Below are 17,426 nucleotides of genomic sequence, written 5' to 3' on the forward strand. Positions count from 1 at the left end.
TCCAGAGAAGCTGTAACTGATTTCCTCTTGTGATTTTGGCATTTGGAACACTCAAGAGGAAGACTGATCCCTCCCTCCCTCCCTCCCTCCCTCCCTCCCTCCCTCCCTCCCTCCCTCCCTCCCTCCCTCCCTCCCTTTCTTCCTTCCTTCCCAGATGAGATTCTAGGGGCTCATCTGTTGGTGAAGATGGCCTCTGCACCCTGGGTCAGCTGGGTTGCTATGAGTCTCTGCTTGGAAGATAATTTCTTCTTCTGAGTGCTCTGCTCCAAGTGAGGCACCGAGCTTATTTTATTTATCAAGGATGTTTGGTTTCACTGTAGGCTCTGAGCAGTGAATGATCATGTCTATGGAGGGGATTTTTCTCTTAGTCATGCAAACTTTGTTATTTATTTCCAAGGTTCTCTAATTTATAAAGTAATACAGTATTAAAAAACCTCTAAAGGGTTCTATAATTTGTAATCAGGAAAAATTCTTTTCAATTTTATGCCTTTCCCCATTTTAAATATGCTAAAAATTTAATTTGGTACTTAGTTACCTTAACATGCTTGCAGCAACTTGTGGAATGACTCTTCTACTTTATTCCAAATCAGTAGTTTTGCTGATTAAAACAAATTCCTCCTGGATCTGAGCTTCACTGTAGGCAGCCGAACAGTGCTGCCATACAAAGTCATGAGGATACTTTCTCATTATATACACACATACACACAGGCACATGCACACACACATACACACATATACACAAACACACAAATACACAGACACAGACACACACACACACACACACACACACACACACACTTTTCCCAATCCGGTAGGAAGAATGGGTCCCCGAAGTAGGCAACACAGTCAGAGACAGCCCCGGTTCTCACTGTTAGGAGTCTCACATGAAGACAAAGTTACACAACTGTAACATATACGCAGAGGGCCTAGGTCAGTCCCATGCAGGCTCCCTGGTTGTCAGTTCAGTCCCTGTGAGCCCAGGTTAGTTGGTTCTGTGGGTTTTCTTGTGGTGTCTTTGACTCTACTGGGTCTAGGACCCTATTTTTTAAGGTGAAAGAAAATCCTTTCAGAAACATATATTACTAATCACCTATTCCCCTAGAATTAGAATTTATGTAGTTCTCTTTTTTTGACATTTTCTATGCTTATAAAATATAAAATATCATATATATATATATATATATATATATATATATATATATATATTACCTTGTAGGAGAAACATTGCCCAATGCTAAAATAAAATTAAAGGAAAAGGAATGCAAGAAAATATAGCTAGAATGTTAAAAGTTCTTATTAATAAAAAACCTGAAACCATATATTGGGGTAAAAGCTGAAAGATCAGAGAGACAAAGGAACAAGCCAACTCTTACCTCTAGGACTCCTCAGCCTGAAAAGCCTCAGCCAATAGGCTTCCTCAGCCGAAAAGGCTTTAGTTCCTGTCTCCTCATGTCTTATATACTTTTTTTCCCACCCACTGTATCACTTCCTTTCTCAGCCTCTCTAGTGCTGGAATTAAAGGCACGTGTGCTTCTCAAGCAAAGGCGTGAGATCTCAAGTGCTGGGATTAAAGATGTGTGCCACCATTGCCTGGCTCTGTTTTTTTCCTAGACCGAGTCAATCTCATGTAGTCCATGGTGGCTTTGAACTCACAGAGATCCAGATGGATCTGTGCCTCTCGAGTGCTAAGATTAAAGGCACTGCCTGGCGTCTCTGTTTAATCTAGTGGCTTGTTCTGTCCTCTGATCTTCAGGCAAATTTTATTAGGGTGTGCAATATATCACCACAAGAAAATGTTTTAATTAAGATTTAAAGCAAATAAATATGATTAAAAAGATAATCTACTTAGAACAAATAAGTTGTATACATAAAGAAAGGAGGAACTAATCATCTCCATGGGAAAACAGTTATAATTCTCGAATGTTCAGTGCACAGAGCTCCTCTTTACCATTCTCAAAAGAGAACTCTTGTTTCCCTTCCTAGGTGCTAAGCAGTGTTTCAGGCTTGACTCTGTATTTCCACTCTGCTCCAGGAGAAGCCACTGGTGCCTGCACCTTCCAACATCTTGGAAGCCCAGCCCACTTCCCTCTCCGTAAACCCCATTTAATCAGATAAATACATAGGCGTGGATGAATTCAACCACGTAGGATTGATGTTTGCCATATCCAAGGGCTGGTTACCCTGGCAGGGGTCACCTTTTAGGGCCAGCAATCCCTCAACACGTCAAAGCACCAGAAATACAGAACAGAATAGCATAGTTAATGCTCCACACCTAATTTGTTAAAGGTCTTTGCAGGGTCCACAGTGGATCCTGAATCTGTCTTTCCCCTTTCTCCAAAGCCTCCTCCATCTTTCCTCACTCTATAGCCACAAGACTCACTTTTCTAATGTCAAGTGTACTTGTTCATCAGAGAACCCAGGAAGGAGACCAATTCTTACTTTAGTTTTTAAAAATTCTTTTGAACTTTATCCACGGTCTTTGAATTTGTGTACAACTACGCATCTTTGAAGAAAGCGCTTTCACTGCTTCTTTCTTTCTTTCTTTTTTTTTTAAAAAAAACATTTACTGATTTTAGTATTTTATGTGCCTGTGTATTTTGCCTGCATGTATGCCTGTGTACCACGTGTATGCCTGGTGTCTGAGGAGGAGAGAATAGGGCTTTGGATCCTTTGGGAGAGGAGCGACAGATGGTTTCAAGCCACCGTGTAGGTGTTGGAATCAAACCTGGGTCCTCTGCAAAAGCAACAATTGCTCTTAACCACTGAGTCATCTCTGCAGCCCAGCCTTACTGCTTCTAAAATTTATTTTATTTCCACTTTGCCCTCATACCTCGGGCAGTTGCAACAGATACTGAAAACGCAGGGGGAGAAGCCGCTCCTGTGACTGGCTCCTGATCTCTGTGGGAAAGCCTTGTTCTCACTGTCAAAGGGAAGTTCACCACAGGTGTTTTGTGAACGTTCCTGTTCCTGACAAGTTGAGGAAGTTGATGTCATTCACGGGAACCTTTTACTGTGAAAGGCCACTGGGCTTAGCAAATGCTGTTTCTACAGCTAATGGTGTGCTTGGGTGGTTTTTCCTATTAAGATAGGAGAAAGAGCTGTTGAATAGTTGTTCATGTATATTCATATTCAGCAGATCTGTTGAATATACTGTTGAATCTTCCCACTGCTGACTACTTAGAATCCTCTGGCTCCATCAACCTCCACTCTTTCTTATGCAGACACTTCTAACTCTTCTCACCCCTGGGCCTTTACACATGTGCTGCCATGCCCAGCACTGACTCCACAGTTCTTCCAATTCTTGGGCCATTTCTCAGCTATCAGCTATGAGCCCCTCTCCACCACCCAGTACCACGCATTCCTTGTCTCATAGCATCTGTCCCTACTCACAATCCTCTCTGTCTCCTGCTCATGCTTACCAAGGCTTACTCTCTACACCCCGAGTGCGGTGTGTAGTATAATACATGTTGGATAAATGAAAAAAAAAAAAAAAGACTAGTGACTATATAAGATTTTGAGCTTTACGGATAATGAAGAGAATGAGGATAATTTTTCTAATCTTAAATATGCATATACTAGAGATAATTTCCCTTTTGGATTATGGTCAAAGGTTTTCCTGGTGGGTGGTAGACATGTAACCTTGTGCATATTTCATTGAAGACTGTTTTGTATGGAGTGTCAAAACCCTTTTAAACACCAGGGAAACTGATTCCTGTAAGAATTCTTCCACCCGTGGCATTTATTCTTTGTGTCTGAAGTTCGTCTAGGTTCCAAACTACAACTGACGACAGCAAAGTCAGTACCCTGGCCTTTTTAAAAGAGATGCAGGACCTGGCTGAGGATATTTTTGAAACAATGGACAAAGCAAAGAGCTTACAAAAACTCTGGCTGAAAAGATCTGAAACCCCAGGTAAGATCCTAAAAAAACGTTATCTTGTTTTCTTGGACGCAGAATGAGAATCTTTTATGCTTACCAGCTTCTCCAAGGTTAGGAGAGAGCGCGCCCCCTGCTGGACAAGGTCAGTGCTGCTTGCTGTTATGGAAGATGAGGTTGGATCCTTCTTCCTCCCTGGGAGGCATAAAGGGTATAAAGGCCTCCCAGGGTTAGCCAGCCCTCCCACAGGCTGAGGCTCACCTAGCTTAATCACCTCTCTAATGCCATCTACCCATCCCATGTCATCTGTCTATATTTAAGAACTGTCCGCACCTTCTCGACACACATTCCCGATTCCCTTTGTTCGTGGAGATGTGGCTTGGTCTCTTCCTTTTTTGGTTTTTGAGAGAAGGTCTCAACAGAAGGCAGGTATTCTTCCACAACAGATGAGGGAGTTCTGTTGGGCTCTGTCATGGGGTCTGGGTTCCTGCTTGCAACCTCAGCATTTGGGGACTGTGGCAGGATGATATTTAATTTAAGGCCAGCCTGGGCTATATGGTGAAGATCTTATCTCAATAAGCAATAACATTTTTGGGGGGTGGGTTCAAGTGCAGTGTTTTTTTTTTTTTTTTTTTTTTTGAGATATGATTGAGAGAACTAATTGTCTTCAGATGGATAGATCCATTTTCAGCGTGTTACTGTCTGAGCTATTTCCCATAGCACATGTTATTTAAAAATCTGAAGAACAATAATTTTACTTTTCTTTCTCCTCATGTCTGAAGGTTTTGCTTGTTTGTTTTCTGAGAAAGAGTCTTGCTTTGTAGCACTGGATGACCTGGAGCTTACTATGTAGACCAGGCAGGCAGGTTCTGAACTCAGCAATCCTCCTGCCTCTACTTCCTGAGTGTTAGGATTGCAGGTGTTGTTGTGGAATATTAGTTAAAGATGTGTTACATTAGTTTATGCTGTGGAATATTTGTTTAATGATGCAAAGGTGTGTTGCATTCTTTTTTTTCCCTCGAGACAGGGTTTCTCTGTGTTGCTTTGCGCCTTTTCCTGGAACTCACTCTATAGCCCAGGCTGGCCTCGAACTCACAGAGATCCACCTGCTTCTGCCTCCCGAGTGCTGGGATTAAAGGCGTGCGCCACCACTGCCCAGCTGGTGTGTTGCATTCTTTTATGATGCATTTGCTTAACTCTGAAGCTGTGTTACTTTGCCTGTCTAAAACGCCTGATTGGTCTAATAAAGAATTGAATAGCCAATAGCCAGGCAGGAGAGAAAAATATGTGGGACTGCCAGGCAGAGAGAATAAATAGAAGAGAGAGGAGAGAGGAACAAGAAAAAGGAGAAGGAGAGGAGAACGCCAGGGGCCAGTCACCCAGCAACACAGCTAGTCGTGAAGTAAGAAGGAAAGAAAGAGATATAGAATAAAGAAAGGCAAAAGTCCAGAGGTGAAAGGCAGGCAGGATAATTTAAATTAAGAAAAGCTGGCTAGAAATAAGCCAAGCTAAGGCTAGGCATTCATAAGTAAAAATAAGTCTCCATGTATTTATTTGGGAGCTGGGTGGTGGCCCCCAGAGAGCAAAAACAACTGACTATAGGGTGTGCCAACATATCCAGCTTGTTTTTCTTTATTTCTGTTCACTTTTTCATTGTGTGGTGAGTACTCACAGTGCTGTGTGTAATTAGAGACAGGCAAAAACACTGAGCAAACTATGGAAATTTCTTTACTATTTGGTTTCTGGGAAACTGTATCAATGAGGTCTGGGATATGACAACCACAGCCATCTTCATATTTACCCTTCTATTTGCTCACCTTTGTGTTTTGAGCCTGGGTGTTTCACTTCCAGACTGAAGCAGGCACTCTGGGGTCTGAGCAGCTGACCTGTTGAATGTGTTTTATTGTAGGTTCCTCTGATGGCTCCAGTTTTCTAACAGTGAGTATTCCCAGCAGTGCTGGACACACAGACACAATGATTCAGTGTTCCCTTTGTAGCTGAGCTTATATTTTTCAAGGACTCTATTAATCGTTTTTTTTTTTTTGAACAACTGTGCAGGGTGGAATTCAACAGAAATAAATTTACATCATATATAGATTAAAAGATGGGTTTTAATTTCTTAAGTCAGAGTTCTGGGTCTATGAGGAGGAGAAGGTTGGAGGGGAGGGAGTGGGTGGTAGGTGGTACTCAGGTTGCTTTAGGGGAGGGATTTAAGTCAACATGAACTCAAAGTTGGTGAGATTTGTGTTTGGCATGTTACTTTTGACTTGCTTTAAATGCAGGACTTTCAGTTAAGGTCATAGTTACCAATGGAACAACTTATCATCTGTACACATTTGAGGTCACACATTGATTGTATCAGTCTTTCATTGTCACAAGCCATCTGACATTTAGAAGGGCTACTCATAATTCCCTTAAAATGCTAATTCGATCATTAAAATAGTGCTTCACCAGATTAAGCTAACATTCTTCAGTTATTTTAAACTGAGCTTGTATGAGTGAATCAATCCCTTTGCCCTGGTGTAGCAGTTAGGCTAGGTGTCTGATCACAGTTGGGTGTCATTTAATGGAAGCATTGGCTGTCCTTTATTGTTGGACTTTTCTAGTGGATTATCATGTACACATTTTCTTGAGCTGCCTTAGAGCCTTCTGAGAATTGTTCAGACACAGTGTCAGTGCTACCAAAAATGCTTGGGCTTTGAGTATCTCATGGAGTAGTGTATAGTAGTGATAGGGAAGAACCTCAGTGTTGACAGGTTCACCCTTTGTGTAGGCCTCCACATCCTTGACTTTACTGATGGCTGGGTGAGTCTGTGTTGTGAAGATGGCTGTCTTTGAAAAATGCTTAGCAGTATTTCCATCCTTACTTACCAGAAACACAAGATGGGCTGGGGCATGTTAGTGATCTATCAAGGTGGTGTTGTCAAGGAGGGTGTGATGACACAAACTGAGTGTTGAGGTATAAATAGTCTGGGATAGATGTATGGATGTGGGATGTGGAAGGTGTTGGGAAAGAAGTGATGCTTGAAGGATGGAGAGTATAGATGGCGATGAAGGATGGAGAGTGTAGGTAAAGATGAAGGATGGAGAGAGAGTGTAGATGGAGATGAAGGATGGAGAGTGTAGGTGGAGATGAAGGATGGAGAGTGTAGATGGAGATGAATGATGGAGAGTGTAGGTGGAGATGAAGGAGAAGGATGGAGAGTGTAGATGGAGGTGAAGGATGGAGAATGTAGATGGAGGTGAAGGATGGAATGCTGTGGGATGGTCTGTATGTCAAATTGCTCTGATTGGTCAATAAATAAAACACTGATTGGCCAGTGGCCAGGCAGGAAGTAAGTGGGATAAGGAGAGAGGAGAGTTCTGGGAAACAGAAGGCTGAGGCAGAGAAACACTGCCAGCCACCGCTATGACAAGCCACATGTGAAGACACCGGTAAGCCACAAGCCACGTGGCAAGGTATAGATTTATGAAAATGGATTAATTTAGATAAAGAACAGTTAGTAAGAAGCCTGCCACAGCCATACAGTTTGTAAACAATATAAGTCTCTGTGTTTACTTGGTTGGGTCTGAGCGGCTGTGGGACTGGCAGGTGACAGATTTGTCCTGATTGTGGGCCAGGCAGGAAAACTCTAGCTACAATGGAGAGTGTAGATGGAGGTGAAGGATGGAGAGTGTAGGTGGAGATGAAGGATGGAGAGTGTAGGTGGAGGTGAAGGATGGAGAGAATAGGAACGGCCAGGAGATAGTTACACAGTGCCAGCAGGAGCCTGTCAGGTTCCACACCTCCTGCTAGCTGTCTTGTCTAGCCTCAGCTAAGGCCAATGGTTCCCTGAGAGCCCAGGTTCTAGTCACAGCACCCTGCGCCAAGCACATGCTGAGAGGATTTGCTTTCTTCATCTGTTCCCCATAAGGAGCAAGCTTGGCTGGAGAGGATGGGGGCTGGCACTCTGAGCAACCTTCCCAGGGTAGCACTGGGTGGTGTCTGTGACAGCCAAACCTGTGTCCCTGCCCCTGCATTTTTCTCTTCTCCTGCATCCTTCTTTCCTTCCCCTTTCACTTTTTTGCTGCCTTTTCCCTCTTCCCTTAAGTTTTTCTTATGATATTCTATAGTTATTTTAAATGATACTTGATTTTAGACATGCCAATTTTTATATTTTCAAAACTTTAAAAATAGAAGCAACCTAATAATAATTTTAAAATCTTGTCTGTTGAACATAAGTATGTGTTGGGCATGAGCTTCTCACACACCTGAAACATCTTGTCCATTCATCCGTCTGTCTGTCTGTCTGTCTGTCTCTTCTTCACTTGATTAATAAAATTAAATGGGAAAATCTTTGGTAATTTTTTTTCTTACTAGATGGATCTCAATAAAACTGAGGATGTGATATCAAAACTAGAAAGCCTCCACCAGCAGCCTCATATTTGGGATTTTCTACATTCACTTCCCAGACTGCACACAACCAATGCTCACTTGGAAGACAGCCTGGATGCCGTGACACACTTCCTTCAGGCAGGTTTGAAGTAAGTGGAAAACAGCAACACATAGTTATATGTATAATATTCCATAGTTTTGGTAGGGGACTATTTCACTGAGTAACATTTTCATAAAAGGCACCCTATTAGTGTCCTGCTGAAACATCTGGAGCCCTTACACCTCTGTCTTTGTCCCCATCTGTGAGTACATGTCTTACCCAGGGGCAGTGGTGCTATTTAGTTCATATTCAACCATTAGAAATCTGACATTATCTGATTAACATTTCATTGGCTTGTATTGTCATTGAATGATCATTTCTAATGGCTGTATAATATTCCATTTTGATGAAATCATATATACCAAAATACACTTCACAATCTTAACCATCAGTTGTGTTGTTTCTAAGGTTTTTACCACTAGAAAAGTGACATAAATGTAATAATTTTAGCTAACAATGCCCAAGACATCATGTAGCCTGATAAACTTGGTGCCTTCCTGACAAGTTGGGACCCAGTTGGTATGGTGGCTCTGATCCCATGTCCTTAGAGCAGAGCTTTCCACAGTGGGCTGACTACTTTTCATCCAGTGATATATTTTTTTTTTTACATTAAATTATAACTTAACTATTCAATACACAGCCCCTTGCTATGCTGAGATGGGCAAGGGTTCTCGGGGGTGGGTGTCTCTTGGCCTTCACATTCTGCAGCACAGTTCATATGAGGATCAGAACTTTTTAAATTTTCATTATGACTTTTTAGTTGTCATGGAGATGTACTGGATGGCCGAGAATGAAGCACATCCTAACACTTCATTATCTTAAATATTTGGACACAGCTGGAGGGAGCCCCCCTCTGTCCATTATTCTGTGCATGGGATGTATTAACAGTGGACAGTGAGAATAGTCAGCTTATTTAAAGGGAGGTGTAGATTGAAACTAGAAGGTATTGATAACAGTGACTGACAGTGTCATCTTCTGAGTGGGTTTCATTTCTGATTTGTATTGTTTCTATGATAGCAAGAAAATCTACTCATGGTAGCCATTGCTTGCACGTGATTTTGGGGTTCAGGGATGACTTTATAGTCTTGGGGTTCTCCCAACTGCACAAAACTGCAGTGAGAGGATTTCTTTAGTGAGAAACCACATGAAGATCACCTGTTTGGGACCACGATGTATAGTTAGAGTCAGCCTCATGCTGCTAAAACGTATGCAGTTCCACCTCAGCGGAAGATGTTTTCTCACCCATAACTGTAATTACTTATAAAATGTTGTCACTTAAAACCAGAATGCATAGCATATACCTATGGACTCCCATTGTCTAAAGCCTCTTATTCTGTAAAACAGTTTGAAAACCACTGATTGGCCCATGACTTTTTCAGATCCCTGGAGAGGACACAATGCAGTATGTTCTCCACATATTAGACTGAGTACGGGAACTTGAGGCAGCCCAGCTGGCTGCTCATTCTTCTTCTTCTTCTTCTTCTTCTTCTTCTTCTTCTTCTTCTTCTTCTTCTTCTTCTTCTTCTTCTTCTTCTTCTTCTTCTTTTTTTCACGTTGTGTATTCTGTCTGGCCTTGTCAGCTGCCAAGAGTGGGCAGGAAGATTCAAGGCTGAGCATAAAACAGCACCAGTGGTGGAACACCCCAAAGCAGGGTGTATGTGAAAACCACTCGGGTATTTCAAGAGAACTCACTTCTGCTTGTTCTCTTGCCCAGGGAGTTAGCATCACATTAAACCAAGCAGAATGTTCACATATCAATGGTCTGGCAACATCCTGCAACAGGGCTGGGGGCTGGCCCATGGGAACTAAGTAAGTCTGGAGTTGATACTCTTTGGCTGACTATCAGCTCACTCTGCTTGGTTTTGTTTCTCTTCTAGTTCATTAACATCTCTGGGAGATTTGGATTGGCTACCACTGCACAGGACGATCCCTCAGGTTTCCAGACATGTTCTGAATGTGACCATCTCCACCCTGAGGTTTCTGCTGCAGCACAGAGTAGCTGTCAATGGTGAGGGACCTGGAGGGCTGCGGCTGTATTGGGGGGTATTCCACTCTTGCAATGCTTTAGCAAGCACAGAGCCACAGGGATCTTCAAAGAAGTGATTAATGAAAATCTCGACCCACACCAAATCCACCCTTTCTGCTAGTAATAGACAGACATAAGATTAAACTTTTCAAGTCAAAACTGACTTTCTACCACAGCTGAAAATTCTGCAGTCATTGATAATGAGATTTGCATTTATATTTCAAACAACTGATTTTTGAATTCCTTAAGTTATAAGCTGTCTTTTAAGTTCGTTGGAATTGTTTCTCTGGTCCTGTAGTCCCATGGTCTGCTTATAGAATAATCACTCAGAAGCTTATATTAATTATAACTGCTCAACCATTAGCTCAGGCTTATTATTGACTAGCTCTTACACTTAAATTAACCCATAATTCTTATCTATGTTTAGCTATGTGGCTTGGTCCCTTTTCTCAGTTCTGTCTTGACATCTTGCTTCCTCTGTGTCTGGCTGGTGACTCCTGACCTAACCCTTCCTCCTCCCAGAATTCTCCTCATATCTCACCCCACCTATACTTCCTGCCTGGCTACTGGCCAATCAGCATTTTATTTATGAACCAATCAGAGCAACACATATTCACAGCATACAGAATGACATCTCACAGCACATTTGTTCTGTGATTTTTTTTTTTAAATCTTTCATATCTTTAAGCTCCAATTGGAAAGAAATTCCAGTAACCTGAAACTGGAGTCAGTGGTAGTAGAAAAATAGTGAAGTTACTCAAAGAAGGCAAACTACTGTGTAGGTAATAAGTATCCCTCTTCAGGGAGGGGAAGGGGATCCCCTATTTTCTTGACTTGGACATTATTAAGTTGTCACTGGATTTAATATTTTACTTATAAGTTTATTCCCTTTGGCTTTTTCTTTGTTTAATTCTTGGTGGGAAGTACAGCAAGAGAATATCAAAGTTAGAATTCATCTCCTATCTTCTATTGTCTGTCTGTCTGAAAAGTCATTCCCCACCCACTCACCCCATCATTGCTAATCCACCAACCTCACCACCCATCTACCTATTTCATTTATGAGCTGAAAAGGAAATAGTTTTCTCTCTCTCTCTCTCTCTCTCTCTCTCTCTCTCTCTCTCTCTCTCTCTCTCTCTCTCTCTCTCACTCTGTGACTAAAATCTGAATCTAGAGCCTTACACATCACCTAAGTACTCTACCACCTTTCTATATGCTCAATACTTTAAGACATATTTTATTTTAAGCCAGGCAGTGGTGGCACACATCTTTAATCTCAGCACTCAGGAGCCAGAGGCACGTGGATCTCTGTGAGTTCAAGGCCAGCCTAGTCTGCAGAGTGAGCTCCAGGACAGGCTCCAAAGCTACACAGAGAAACCCTGTCTTGAAACTGCCCCCACACAAAAAAACCCAAAACATATTTTATTTTTATTTTTAACAATAGGCTTGCACACACGAGTACAGTGCCTACAGAGGTCAGAAGGGGGCATCAGGTTCTCTGGAACTGGAGCTGGAGGCAGTTGTCATCCACTGGATATGGGTACTGGGAATTTAACTAACTCAGGCCTTATGTCACAGCAATATTCACTCTTTTTTTTTTTTTTTTTTGGTTTTTCGAGACAGGGTTTCTCTGTGTAGCTTTGCGCCTTTCCTGGGACTCACTTGGTAGCCCAGGCTGGCCTCGAACTCACAGAGATCCACCTGGCTCTGCCTCCCGAGTGCTGGGATTAAAGGCGTGCGCCACCACCGCCCGGCTGCAATATTCACTCTTAACCACTCAACCATCTCTTTAGCATTCCCCTCCCACTTATTATTATTTTTCTTTACACAAACTCATTGAGGTTTATATATTGGACAAGTGTGTGTGTTTGAGTGGCTAGGCTAATCTGGATGCCTGGTATTTTATTTATGAGTTCATTACAATAAAGTGATTTTATATTAAAAATTATTGTTATTTAGAGAAAGTATCTCACTAAGTTTCCCAGGCTGGTCTTGAACTTGTAATCCCCTAGACTTGGCTTCAGGGATCATAGTTATCAATAAGGAATGATTATCGCACTCAGAGATGCCATGTTTGTAAAGGAACAAAAGATGTCCAATCAGAGAGCAGAGACCACAGAGTGGGGATCTGCCATCTTCTTCAGGGACAGCTTCAAAGGAGGGTTTTGAAAAATGTCCACTTCATGGACATGACCAGGGAGCATTTCCAGGAAAAGGGAACAGTGTTCGACATGCAAGTGCTTGTAGGAATAGAGAGTGCTCAATGGTCAATGTGTCTGAACTATACATCAAGCAGTGCCAGGGATTGGCTCAGAAAGGGAGCCAGGTTGAGTCTCAGTGGCCAATGTAGCAAGAGATTCAGGGATGCAGTATAGAGCGATGCTCTTGAGGCATGTGTGAGCAAGGGTTGGAGGCAGGCAAGTTCTGGGTCAAACCTCCCATTGGCCTTTTACTTTTGGTGGTTCAGTGTTTGAGCTATACAATGTATTGGTTTCACAGAGATTCCTGTAAGCCCAGCCACATTTCTCCTGCTGTATGGAAAAGCCTAACACAGTATGATCCTTCACGATACTGCCCACTGCCCCCCTCCAAATTCCACTTGCTGCTTGAGACTCAACATAGTAGATCTCATGGAGAGGGTGGATTTCTTTGATTTTTCTGTATGAAGGAAGCCAGGCCATTAAAGATTAACTCAATTTTTGTATCAACTTAGTTCTACCAGAAGCTATTTCTCAAGTCGAGAATAAAAGCCTGGAGGTGAGGTAGGAGATATATTAAACACCTCATTGAAAGGTTCTCTGTGACCTCAATTTTAACAAGCTCATCTGGAGCAGAAATTTGTGCAAATCACCCAAATTATAACATTCAATTTAGCGTACAATTGGAGATATAATTACTTTAAAGAATGTAATTAAAAGCAATTTTCTATCCATTTCAGTCAGAGTTAAGAAATACAATTATAAAATAGACTTCTAGAGACCACTAAAAATTGTCTTCATTTCTCTTGTCTCCAAGAAAAATGCTTTTCCTGGTGAACAGACTACAGTGCCTGCAGGAAAGGGACAATTCTGCTGTTCCAGTCACATCATTCATTCACTGACATTTTGTCACATGATCTGAACATGCCATTGTTCAGCCACGAATCTCAGAATCCATATTGCCCTTCAGTTTCAAAGAATATTATCTTTATTTTCCAAAGCATTTTGGTAGACTGATGACACTTATTTTTTCTGTTCTTTTCTGGAACGCTGTGTCTAATTCCAATAAGATATATCAGTAGGGATAGGTACTTACAACTCAGGCTTGGGAACCGCATCCTTTGGGTGTAATATCTTACTCTAGGAATGAGATTTTTAAGGATTTTTGTCTGATTTTTCTCTCAAAAGAGGACATTTACTGTGCTGTTTGTTGATGATTTAGATCTCTTGTGGGAAATGCTTAATTCTCAGTCTGACACCTCATCGACATCCCATGAGGGCTAATTTTAATCTCAGAAAACAATCTCATGCATTATGCAAAGACAATATTATTGGAAACCTAAAGTCTTGGATTCTTAGGGTCTGTCTTCCTTTACTTTTCCTCTTTTGCCTTAAATGTCATGACTAGTGCTAGGGAGATAATTCACAGGTTAAGAGTATGTATTGCTCTTGCAAAAGACTAAGTTTGGTTCCCAGTACCCAGGTCAGGCAGCTCCCAATTGCCTTTAACTCTAGCTCCAGGGGATCCAAATGTCCTCTGCTGACCTCCATGGGCACCTGCACGCATGTGAACATACTCCCATGCACATAATTAAAAATAATGAAAATCCTTTAAAAAGTGTCATGGGTCTTATCTGTAGCATTCACATAACCACATTACCTTAAGGATCACATGAGATCTCATGTGGGGAAATCTTGCAGGTGGCTGGCACCTGCATGGTCCATGGCAGATGGCTGTAGAGTCATGATTTGAAATGATTCATCCAGCTAGATTTGCTGACAACAGTTCCCCTAATGGCTTGAGTGCTGTTATGTTTGCAGTTGCCAGGATGTGCTCCCTGGAGATCTCATCAGACTTGGGGAGTTTGAACGTAGACTTTGGGCTGCCCCTTCCAGATGGTGCCCCCTGAGTATTTGAGCAGCTTACAGGCTTTATGTCTTGATTATCCCAGTTTGAGTGAACTTTATCCTGTGGCTTGAACCTTTAGAATAGGACTTTAAGGTCATTTTAGACTATTTGATATTGAGTCCTTCTCCTTGATGATATGGTTAGCTGGTTTTCAATATTTAACTAGTATGAAGCCAGTGTAAAACTACTGCTGTACATTAACTTCCATTTGGTTGAGCCTCTTGAGATAGCATTTTAGACTAGATGTGAAATTACTGGCTTCATTGGTCTGAATTTTATAAAGCTCTGGAAATGTACTTTCAGTTCATCCTTGGAACTGTATCATCACTCATGTGGGGGCCTTGAGACACTCACTACACTTCTGGTATCCAGAACACTATTTCTCCCTTGTGTATGGTTTTAGTTACCCACAGTCAGCTGCAGTCCACAAATAGTAAGTAGATAATTTTAAAAATTAGCAAAATAAGCAATTTAAAAATTCTAAAGATTTCCTTTTTTTGGGGGGGGGGGTTTCGAGACAGGGTTTCTCTGTGTAGCTTTGCACCTTTCCTGGAACTCGCTTTTTAGACCAGGCTGGCCTCGAACTCACAGAGATCCGCTTGCCTCTGCCTCCTGAGTGCTGGGATTAAAGGCGTGTGCCACCACCGCCCGGCCTAAAGATTTCTTTAAAATTTTTTTTTTTAACCTATGTGTATGTGTTTCTGTGTATGTAAGCATGTGTGTGCAGGTACCCATAAAGGCTGGAAGAAGGCATTGCATTCCTCAGAGCTGGAGGTACAGGCAGCTGTGAATCATCCAATGTGGATTCTGGGAGCTGAACTCCCTGTTCATTGCAACAGCAGAAAACACCCTAAATTTCTGAGTCATTTCTCCAGCCTGAATCCACATATTTTAAAATGCATGACCTTCTGAGTAATGAGATGAAATCTTACTCTTTCTTGTTCCATTTGCCTTGAGCAGGAATTACTCTTCTCTCCCATATCCACACTGTGTACATCGTCTACACATTAGTCATTTAGCAGCCAATAGTACTTTTGGTTATCAGACCAGCTGTCATGGCATGGCAGTGCTTTTGTTCAAGTAACCTTTATTTTACTCAATAGTAGCCTTCAAATGCAAAGGACAGTGACCCTGGCAATTTTACTGAGGCATATTACTAGTTGCTTTAATGTTTTGCTATGCCTAGTTTATAAATTAAAGTTTATCATGGGTACATATGGGTCAAAATTTTTGCTATATCCAGGGTTTTGTTATTCACGGTTTCAGGCATCTACTAAGGACCTTGCGATGTGTACTCTGCACATGAGGGGTAAGGACTGTACTAACTTTTGTTTAGTCTTCTTTAAATTTATTTATTTATTCTACATGTGTGTTCGTGTGCACACATCTGTGTATAAACTTGAGTTTGTGTTTCATGTGCACTTAGGTGCTCATGGAGGCAAGAAGTCATCAGAACCTATGGAATTGGAGTTCAGGTAGTTAAAGTGTCAATTACATGGAGTCTATCTGATAGTCAAAAGGGCTTTATTCTGGGTTAACTCACAATATGTACAAGGGAGTTGGTCGCAGGATCCAGGAGGGGTGGGCCACGGTCCAATGTGGTTCTCTGGAGAACTCTGCCTTGGTCTGCAGTATTAACATCCAGCATCCAAGACCATGAGGTAGCCTAGAGATCGAGCACATGTGTATTCCAGGTCTTAGGGGGTCCCCCATCGGCCACACCTGTGGGAGGGTGGGTACCTAGCAGTGACCAGCTGACTGTTAGGGGCAGTGCTTCAGGGTAAAGCACAGACAACCACCCCTACAGGGAGTTGAGTCAACATGTGGGTGCTCAGAACTGAGACTGTCCTCTGTAAGAGCAGTAAACACTCTTAACTTTTGAACCACCTCTCCAGCCATTGTTTTTATCCACAAATGATATTTAGTGGTATTAAGTTTAATTTTTATCTACTTAGAGATAGAATATTGTTTTCTTTATTACTATAGGCATATCTGAATATCAAAATAACCAATACATAAATCATCTGTGTGAATATTGTTTTCTTTTTTACTATAGGCATATCTGAATATCAAAATAACCAATACATAAATCATCTGTGTTCACAGAATCTGTTTACCACCTGTCCCTGCAGAATATGGTATGGGATCCACAGAAAGTCCACTCTGATCTCAAGTCCCAGTTTGGTTTCAATGACCTTCAAATGGAACATATCCTGAATTATTCAGCTGATCTGAAAGAGGTATGCCTACTTACCTTCTTCTCATGGCATTGGGCATCCTTAGAGTCACAATATAGTGACCCCCAAATCTGCATCTCACATACAACTTCAGACCCAAAGTTTAAGATAAAACATGAATATGTGCTGCCTATTTCATTGCCATTACTCCCTAACCCACACTGCAGAGTGACTACCTACAGAGCAATCTCACCATGTTAGCCATTTTAAGTCACCTGGAAAGGAGTTAAAATATATCTAGGTAGACGTTTGCAGGTCTCATGCAAATACCACACCATTTTGAATTAGAGAATTTGGCATCTGTGGGTTTTGAAATCTTTGGAGGATCCTGGCATCAGTGCTCCATAGAATTGGAGGGACAACTGTGTATCACCGGGGCCCGTTGGGTAGCAGTGGGAGATGGTGGCCAGGAAGGAGAGTGAGTACTCCTCAACGCCAAGCTCCTTAAGTAGAGCAACCCATAGATATGTCCCTTTCTTTTTTCTTATTCTTTCTTTTTTTTTTGTTTGTTGTTTTCAAGACAGGGTTTCTTTGTGTAACCACCCTGGCTGTCCTGGAACTTGCGTTGTTTATCAGACTGGCCTCGAACTCACAGAGATCCACCTGCCTCTGCTTCCTAAGTACTGGGATTAAAGTCATGTGCCACCACACCTGGCAAGATGCCCCATTCATTCCTTATCATTTTATCTCAGCAGTCAGAGGCACTTTAG

At 41.9% G+C, this 17,426-nt stretch overlaps 1 protein-coding gene across 1 annotated transcript in view; it reads left to right on the top strand.

Annotated features, from left to right (window-relative positions):
* Positions 1-17,426, top strand: part of Abca13 (ATP binding cassette subfamily A member 13) — a 432,541-nt gene that overhangs the window by 44,380 nt on the left and 370,735 nt on the right. The window contains exons 4-8 of the mRNA XM_076545963.1: positions 3,759-3,910; positions 5,784-5,812; positions 8,235-8,398; positions 10,227-10,357; positions 16,586-16,719. Coding sequence (XP_076402078.1) covers positions 3,759-3,910; positions 5,784-5,812; positions 8,235-8,398; positions 10,227-10,357; positions 16,586-16,719 — 610 coding nt within the window. The remainder of the gene's footprint in view (positions 1-3,758; positions 3,911-5,783; positions 5,813-8,234; positions 8,399-10,226; positions 10,358-16,585; positions 16,720-17,426) is intronic.

Source organism: Peromyscus maniculatus, chromosome 10 (genome assembly GCF_049852395.1).
Source record: "Peromyscus maniculatus bairdii isolate BWxNUB_F1_BW_parent chromosome 10, HU_Pman_BW_mat_3.1, whole genome shotgun sequence".
NCBI classification, from domain to species: domain Eukaryota; kingdom Metazoa; phylum Chordata; class Mammalia; order Rodentia; family Cricetidae; genus Peromyscus; species Peromyscus maniculatus.